This window comes from Dendrobates tinctorius, unplaced genomic scaffold (genome assembly GCF_039654945.1).
Source record: "Dendrobates tinctorius isolate UK_male_01 unplaced genomic scaffold, ASM3965494v1 ptg000322l, whole genome shotgun sequence".
NCBI classification, from domain to species: Eukaryota; Metazoa; Chordata; class Amphibia; order Anura; family Dendrobatidae; genus Dendrobates; species Dendrobates tinctorius.
Genome location: NW_027361989.1, coordinates 2,820,207 through 2,829,505, shown reverse-complemented (window position 1 = coordinate 2,829,505; position 9,299 = coordinate 2,820,207). Strand labels below are relative to the sequence as shown.

Sequence of the window (9,299 nt, the reverse complement as noted above, 5' to 3'; positions counted from 1 at the left end):
TAGATGGAGAGAAGGTGTCAGGAGATCTCCCCTATGATGTGTAGACGGCTGTGAAGGTCTTGTGCTCAGTCTTGTTTTATCCACCAGTATTATATGTTTTATACTTGTGTAATGAGAGCGGTGGAGATGGCAGGATTAGAGCTGATCATAGATGGGACTTCTCCATCTGTCGGTGACTTTTACAATATTTGTTTCAGGGTGAAGATCTGACCCATATTAATACTACAGAGACATATGTGAGGGGTGATGAGTGGTGTAAAGAGGAGATTCCCACATGTGACTACCCAGGTGAGTAGTAACCACTGAATGCAGAGAAGTCACAGATTCCTCTCAGTCACCGGCTGTGGCTGCTTTATCGGTGGTGTAGTCCGGCCGTATTACCATGATCACCATTTTGCCTCTAGACCACAACATTCTGCTCCACCCAAAACTGTTCAAATGACTTTGATACAGGAAAGATATATATCTTTGTACCGTGTTAGCCAGTAGATAAAAGAATATTTAGAATTGAGAGTCCTCAGTAGTTGATACCTTTTAATGGCTAACTGAAAAGATGGTAGCACATTGCAAGCTTTCGAGACTCCTCAGGTCTCTTCATCAGGCTAGACTAATGCAACATCTGAAAAATCACATATTTATACACAAAACAGCACAAAAATAACGCAACAGATAAGACAAGTAACATTTAGCAGAATTGTCATAAATATTGGAACAGTTTGTAGATTAGGAGTGTGAAGGTTTTATTGCCCTCTGATTGGGGTCTGGTTCTGTGTTGTGTGAAGACCCCAGAAGGTCTGAAGAGCAAATTCCTTAATTGATGTAAAAAGACATAAATCCATGTGACACATTCATTTCTGCACTGAGTGTGTCAAAAGTTGTCATAAATTTATACTCCCAGACCCTCCTGTCTCTCTGAGAGTTGAAGTTACCTTTTAATACAAGTAATTTATTGTCCATCATGCTATGACCGGGGATACAAAAATGTTTGCCACAGGTAGATCCCTTCTTTTTTCTCTTATTGTGTGGCAATGAGAATTCATCCTTGTTCTCAGTGTTTGCCCAGTCTCCCCACATACAGACCCCCAGATGGACATTTAGTACAAATAATTAAGTACACCCCATTAGATGTGATGCAGCTGAGAGTACCTGGGATCTTGTAGTCCTGATGTGAGGTGGGGATATTTATCTTGTCCGTGGTCATTATAAATGGACAGGTTTTACATTTTTTCTGGTTGCAAGGAAAGGTTCCTGCAGCTGTTGGAGAGGACAGGGAGCTTCTGACAATGATGCTTCTTAGATTTGGGGGCTGCCTAAAACACAGCAGTGGGGGGTCTGGAAACATGGATTGTAATCGGGCATCTTTTTGTAGTAAAGGTTGTAATTTCCGTGCCGCTCCCCTTAGCACCTCCAGATTTGGGTTGTAGGTGACCACTAGAGGCTCCCGGTTATTCTCTTCTTTAGCTTTGTAATGTGGCAGGTGATTCCTTGACATTCTGGTGGCTCTTGTAATTTGGTTTTCTATTGTTCTTGGATGGTAGCCCTGACTCAAAAAGGTCTTTCTGAGGCGACCAAGGTGTTTGTCTCCATCCATAGAGTTGGAACATACGTTATATGTTATATCTGTTATATATTGTTAACGTATGATATTCCGATCACGCTCAGTAATGCAATACAATGAGTACATGGAAAACATTGGACTGCACTCCAATGACATAATGGAGAAGCGTTTGTTCTCCATCTTTTCCTCAGTGTTCTCTGAATCTTTCATCCTAGACAATCGGACCACACTGTGCTGACACTCGGGTCAGATCCTGATCCAAGTGTCAGCTTTACAGTATAATTGGCCGATTCTCTCAGATCAGAGAATATATATGGCCGTCTGCATTGGCCCTTAGAAATCCATGTAGCCGCACGCTCCGGTCCGAGTGCCGGTGGCAGTGCCGGGTGTTGTTTCTCGCATCATACACGCTAGTGTGACCCCGGCCTTAGAATGATTCTTGTACTCAGCGTTTGCAGGGTGCTGTAGCCTTGTGTTTGTATCTAGGGTATGTGCACACAGTTTTATTTCCGGGGCAGAGCTGCTTCAGGAAAGTGTCTCCGGTCTTTTACCTGAAGGCGCCATGTCTTTTGTCCCACCGGCGTCTTTTCTCGATAGTTTCTATTATAGTTGCAGGTGACAGAATGTGCTACTTGTATTAATGGCCTCAGTTTCCAAGCACTGAAGCAGATAAAAGACGTAACAGACGGAGCGGGTACAGCAATGTGGTTTTCCATTGCCGTGCACTAAGTTCATGTTTAGCGGCAGGTTTGTGGCGCTTCTTCAATCCGCCTGACAAAGATGTGTGCACATCCCCTTACCTTGGTTCTGAAGCCACAAAATACAGGCATCCCAGCATGAAAACCATCTGTCCAGTCTCTGCTGCTTCTATAAGGAAGGCAAGGCAGCGATAAACTGGTTAATGAGTCACTACACATGGGCCGGTGATGGGTGCTGCCCCCAGACTGGAACTTTAGTGATTTTCACGTTTGAAAAAAACTAAATGAATGAAAATCTTCTCCTATACATTACAGTGTTAATCCGCGCAGAGTGTGCACTGGGGCGATCTATGTGGGGCCTGTGATCGGCGCAGGTTCAGAGACTTGTGGAGGGGAATGTGTCTGTGACAACGATAAAAAACGAAAATGTCTCTGATTTTTATTGGGGAGACACAGTCTGCAAACACATGAGCCTGTGAGCAGCACCATAGACTATAATGGAAGAGAACTAATGAAAACCACAGAGAGAACATGGACGTGAGAAACGGCCGTCTGACTGAGACTTTCCTGTCATTCCTGTGCTCTAGCATGTCCACGACCACCGACCAGCCATATACACGTCAGTCAGTGTCCTCTACGGCCTGTTCACACAGGAGGACGCACTTCTCTGTGCACACAGCGACTGGTAATATGTTCTGTGCACGTAGACTGTCCTGTTCTCAGGAGCGCATGTCCTGTTTACCCCGAGCAATGTGCCACCAAGAACCTTGAGTTTTAAGCCGTGACTAATAATCATTTTTCCTTCCATCAGGTGATTACTGAGCTATTGAAATGAGCCGATAATCAGGAAGCCGCGCTCTTACAATCCCACATTTCATGATTATTGGCCCATCTAAAGTGGCCATAATTCAGTGGCTGTCAGCCCTGCAGGTCCACGACACTAAACGTTGTGATTGTAGGCCGCGGACCTGTATTAGACTATCTAGAGAGCAAGATTACAGAGGGTACAAGACGTGGGCCTGTGGTCTTAAAAATGCCAGGGCTGAATTTCACTCCCAGTCCGGCCCTGGCTACATGGAAAATAAAGACACAGCCAGAATAAAGCCTTTTATTAGAAATAAAACTAAACACAGTTTTCCTTTTCTATTTAAAAATAACAAACACAGTTATACTCACCTAACGCCTATTTCCACCGAAGACCTCGCTCTCCTGTAATAAAAATAAAATAGAAAAACAACACTATACCATACCTGTCTGTCGCTCTGTCCCACGCCGTAATCCATGTCTGGGGGATAATTAGTTTTCACCCTGGACAGTGCCAAGATGCGACCGTCCAGGCTGAGAACCACTGGTGAATGAGCTGCTGCAAGCGCAGCATCATTGACCAGCAGTGACATCATCGAGGTTTCCAGCCAGGCTGAACTGCAGTGACCTCAGGACCGTGGGAATTAGCCAGTGATGAGGTCAGCACAGTTCAAGCCGTCACAGCAGATCACCGTGAGAATTCTCTGTGTTATTGTTAAATAAAAAATGAAAACTGTGTTTTGTTTTATTTCTAATAAAAGACTTTATTCTGGCAGTGTCTTTATTTACCATATAACTATAGGATTAGTAATGGAGAGATGTCTATAGACACCTCTCCATTACTAAGCCATGGGCTTGATGTCACCTGACAATACAAGGGTGACATCAACCCCACAAATATGAACTCCACTTGCCATCACTATAGGGCAAGTGGGAAGAGCCGGGCAAAGCACCAGAATTGGCGCATCTAATAGATGTGCCTTTTCTGGGCAGCTGCGGGCTGTTATTTTTAGGCTGGCCCCTTACAAGCCTGAGAATACCAGCCCCCAGTTGTCAGCTTTAGCAAGGTTTGTTGTCAAAAATGGGGGGGACCCCATGCAGTTTTTTAAACTATTTATTTAAATAATTTAAAAAACAGTGTTGGGACCCCTCTATTCTTGATAACCATCCTTGCTGAAGCTGACAGATGAGGGTTGCAGCCCCCAGTTGTGAGTTTTCCAGACTGGTTATAGGAAATACAGGGGAATCCTCGCCAGTTTTTTCATTCATTTACTTAGTTATAGCACAGGTGTCAGGTGAGGAATACTCCCATCATCCGCTCCTGCTGTCACTGTTCTTAGCAGCAGGTGTAGGTTGATGGGAGTAATAGTCCCAAAAGCCGCCACCTGCTGTCATCATTCTGACTTTAATATAACTCTCATTATTCTCCCCACCGGCAGAGCAGGGGAGAATGATGAGAGCATCTTCAGCACCTACCACCGGGGAACAGCGATTAATGTAGCGCTTCATCCCTGCCAGCCGTCCATGTGGTACTGATGCTGCACACAGGCGGCACACGGTTGTCACGTGTGCCACGAGTATTACACACATGGACATCTCCGGTACCGGAAATATCAGGACGTGTGAAACCGGCCTTATACACAGTTCTCTTTAAATGCCTAATATTTCTTCTTAAAACTCATCTTACAGAAAATATTGGAGCTTAGGATAGTATAGATTGTGAAGTCTCCGAGACCCACATGCTAATTACACCAGAGAGGTTTCACCACTAGTTACTCATTTATTACTGATGGAGACTGGAGTTTGATCATTTCAGTAGTTCCTAATCAGGCCCCATTATTAATATCTGACGTGTGTCACTTTATTTGATGGTAACTTTGGAATTCTGCACAAAGGATAATAGAAAACAAATGGATCTTACAAATTATTTTCCAGCTTCGCACTATACCCTACATACGATTGTACTCTACTGTCTGGGCACATGGCAGAGTTCAGAAAGGAAGGAGCGCCATTTAGCTATATGAATGCAGATCTAGCTGGAATAGTTTGCAGACACAATGTATTGGGAGCACTGTTCATGGTCACCTGGCAGCTCAAAAGATGTCCACCATGAACATGCTTGGCTCTATCTTCTCTGCTTTCCATATCCCAAGGATTGCCTTGCTCATCGCCCTTTAACAACCTCACATGGAATCTGGACTTACACAGGGACCCCTAGGCTTGGACCATGGTGTTACCTGCTACTCTGTGGTGTTAGATGGCAAGAAGAATAGTCAGGTAGCTGGGTCAGAACCAGAAGAACAGAATCAGAAGACACAAGAGTAGTCAGTAAACGGGCCACGGTCACAGCAGGAAACAAATACACAAGCCACAAGCTGAGCACAGAGGACTGAACCAGAGGAGAACAACGCTGTATCTGGCAGATTCCGGCCATGTGCTTTGCGCTTTAGTAGGGTGTGGTACTTTCCAATTGGCTGAAGTAGGGAGCAGATTACTCCAGCTGGACAGCAGGAACAGATCCCAGATGAGATTGGACACACCATATGCAGAAGCCCTAATATAACTAAATGACAGAAAACCAGAATAGTCGAAATCCCCATAAAGTGATTCCATGTTATTAATTCACTGAGGGTTATAATCCTTAGGAGGAGTGAATATTTTGACTCCACAGCCACTTTCTGGGAATTAACATGCAGTGGATGTTGGAGAGTGAAAATTACACATTTGCCATTTTATTACCCAGCACATAGTGCCCAGATTGTGCTCCAGGAGACACACACCGCAAATTAAGTGGGTTCTTCTCACTATAATATTGCTAAATACAGGGATCCTGAATGTTGTTTGCGCACACTGCAAGACTCCGAAGTGAGAGCGGATTTTGCTGGATTGGTTTATAGAAACCTTGTTGCTTTTCAACAGCCTTTGAGCCACTAATAGTGTGGGAACCTCTGTTTTTCCATTGACAGATGATGGACCTGAGTGGGGACTTGTTTTGGTGAGATGGGAATTGGTATTTTTTTTGCCTATAGAACATTGATTAGTTTCTTTTTATTCGATATTTGGGAGGCAGAATGAACAAACAGTTGAACACCTCACACTACTGGTTCATCCAACAAGGTTTTCTATTAGACTGTGAACTGTCATTGTCTTGGTAAATAATTTAAGTTTTTAACATAGCTTGCCATTTTTATGGACAGTTTAAGTAGAAATGTTCAAAAATATAAAACTTAAGGATATTTTATTAAAATTTTCTTTTATCTTAGCAGATGACTGTACCAGGAGATCAGAGGGACAGCTGACGTCTTCAGTTTTTAAATCTGATGATCTTGAGATGCTACAAAATACAACTGAAGTGATTGCTATTACTCCAGATATATCATCATCCATTCACAGCAAAGATCTGTCATCTGATCCTATGAAACAGGTCCCATCTTCTGATTCATTACCGATTAAAAAGGAAAATCAAAGTCACAAAAGAGGCATTAAAAAACAACTTGCTTCTAAAGCAAAGAAGTCATTTTCATGTTCAGAATGTGGGAAATATTTTGCACGGAAATCACATTTTGTTTCCCACCAGAGAACGCACACAGGGGAGAAGCCTTTTTCATGTTCAGAATGTGGGAAATATTTTAGCAATAAATCAGACTGTCTTAAGCACCAGAGAACTCACACAGGGGAGAAGCCATTTCCCTGTTCAGAATGTGGGAAATGTTTTGCACAGATATCACAATTTGTTACCCACAAAAGAACTCACACAGGGGAGAAGCCTTATCCCTGTTCAGAATGTGGGAAATGCTTTAACCAGAAATGTCATCTTGTTAATCACCAGAGAACTCACACAGGGGAGAAGCTTTTTACCTGTTCAGAATGTGGGAAATGTTTTAACCAGAAATCAGATTTGGTTAATCACCATAGAACTCACACAGGGGAGAAGCCATTTTCTTGTTCAGAATGTGGGAAATGTTTTAACTGGAAATCAGATTTGGTTCATCACCATAGAACTCACACAGGGGAGAAGCCATTTTCCTGCTCAGAATGTGGGAAATGTTTTAACTGTAAATCATATTTGTTTAAGCACCAAAGAACTCACATAGGGGAGAAGCTTTTTAACTGTTCAGAATGTGGGAAATGTTTTGTGAAGAAATCATCTCTTATTAGTCACCAAAAAACTCACACAGGGGAGAATCCTGTATCATATTCTTATTGTGGGAAATGTTTTCTACCAAAATCAACTCTTAATAAACATCAGGGAAGTCATACGGGGAGAAGCTTTTTTCATGTTCAAAATGTTGGAAATATTTTAACTCAAAATTGTATGTTCTTAAAGGTGTTGACCACTACTAGGACAACCCCTTGTCATTTCTCATGTTTGGCCATGTTAAAATAAAAGCACTCATTGTACGAGAATGATCAGTACTAAATATATTGAACAGCCATGTCAGACTGAGCTCCCATCTTGGAAAAACTTTCGCTAACTAACTTTGCAGCTAATGAGATGACTTTATGGGAGCTCTAGCCAGAATGGAGACATAAAATGACATCAGAGCCATTAGCAGGTATGGTTGGCATACACAAGGGTTAATAGGAGTAGCTGCAGGGCATTGTGAGAGTAAGTAATGGTGTCATATGGTAGTAAGCAGTGTCTGTGATGAGGACAATACAGTTGTCAATATGTGAAGAGTTATGTGAGTAATGACAATAGATAAAAGGGACATGGGGATTTATGGATTGTAATGGAGTTTGGTGAAATACTCCTAAATATTGTCATTTTGTATTATCACTTTCTTTAGTATTCTAGAATACATGTCTCTCCCTGCAGTATGAGGTTATCATGTATACACCTTTTGCCGCTCTTCGTAGTTCGTTTGTCTAACCATATATAGATAAAAAGCCCAAATGAGGTCCTCCACATATTCAGAAGTAGAAGTCAACAACACAGCCTACAAACGTTACTCCCATAAACAACATTTCAGTATGAAATATATCTGTATTTCAACAAAACACGTAAAAAATGTAAAAAGAAGAGATTATGCAGAGAAAAATCATCAGGTATGTATATAAAACGTATCTAATCTGTCCCAGAGTATAGTTTAGAAAAATCCTTTACATATATATATAATTGTAAGTGGAAAGTCCATATGGAAGAAGTATAACAATTATATCGCTTATCACCCTATATCATTACATATCTCAGGTGTAAGGTCTCCGCCGAATGGTCAATAGCAATTCACAATAAACCCAGATACAAAGAATATATAGAACAGGTTTACAATCCACACAGGAATAAATATTACATTGTAGACTCATAAAGTGACAGTGCTCATGGAAACACTCATAAAATAGTACAAACAATGACTGTTATAAAGCCGATTCCATAGGGCATGTGTGGCATTATGGGCATGACACGGTCACGGCTTCACATGGAGTCTTCATTGCTGGTGCATAAATCCAGAAGCAGCAGAACGGGGCAAACTGCACATTACCCGCGTTTCTCTTGTAGAAACCCCTTTCTGAGGAAGCATTACAAGCGAAACGTGCTTAAAAGAGCGCCTCTGGGTAATGGAATCCTCCCTATAGATCTGTCCTGTCTGTGTGTGCCTCTTTGGTATGTGGACATTGTGGGGCTCGCCACGTTCTCCTGCTTCTGGATTTATGCACTAGCAATGAAGACTCTGTGTGAAGCAGTGACCGGGTCACAATACTATTTTGTCCTCACACTCACTCCCTGTGATTATGTGATGTGTCTGGCCTAAGAGAGGCAATCAACAAGTGGGTTATAAATTAGGTATAAATATAATATATATGATCAAATATATTTTTGTTCCCCCTTCTTTCTCTCCCATAAGAAGATTCTTGCCGGTAGAATCGGCGCGGATGAGCACCTACTGTGCTCTCTCCCCGGCCACAATTCCCCATCTTACTTCCATCCTCACCCTTTCCCCCTAGTCATCTTTTCCCATCTAGATATATATCTACCATCCGACTATAGTGATAAGCTATCTGCAGATTAATGATATACTATATCTGTGTTCCTGGAGGATAGCTTCTGCTCCACTAGATACCATTGATAAGATACATGGTGCCTCACGTCCAGTATTTATGGTGAATAACATATATTATTATGGGCAGTTGTTCTTTGAGATCGGTAGATTTAACATGTCAAACTAAAAAGTGGGTCTGTAATATCCCGAAATTTCAAAGGTTCTGGTTACAATTAGTGATGAGCGAGCACTAAAATG

At 42.1% G+C, this 9,299-nt stretch overlaps 1 protein-coding gene across 1 annotated transcript; it reads left to right on the top strand.

Annotated features, from left to right (window-relative positions):
- Positions 1–6,268: 6,268 nt before the first annotated feature.
- LOC141074068 (uncharacterized) lies at positions 6,269–7,467 on the top strand. Its single transcript, XM_073561585.1, has one exon. The coding sequence runs from the start codon at positions 6,269–6,271 to the stop codon at positions 7,445–7,447; it is 1,179 nt and encodes a 392-aa protein (XP_073417686.1). The 3' UTR covers positions 7,448–7,467.
- The last annotated feature ends 1,832 nt before the right edge of the window (positions 7,468–9,299 follow it).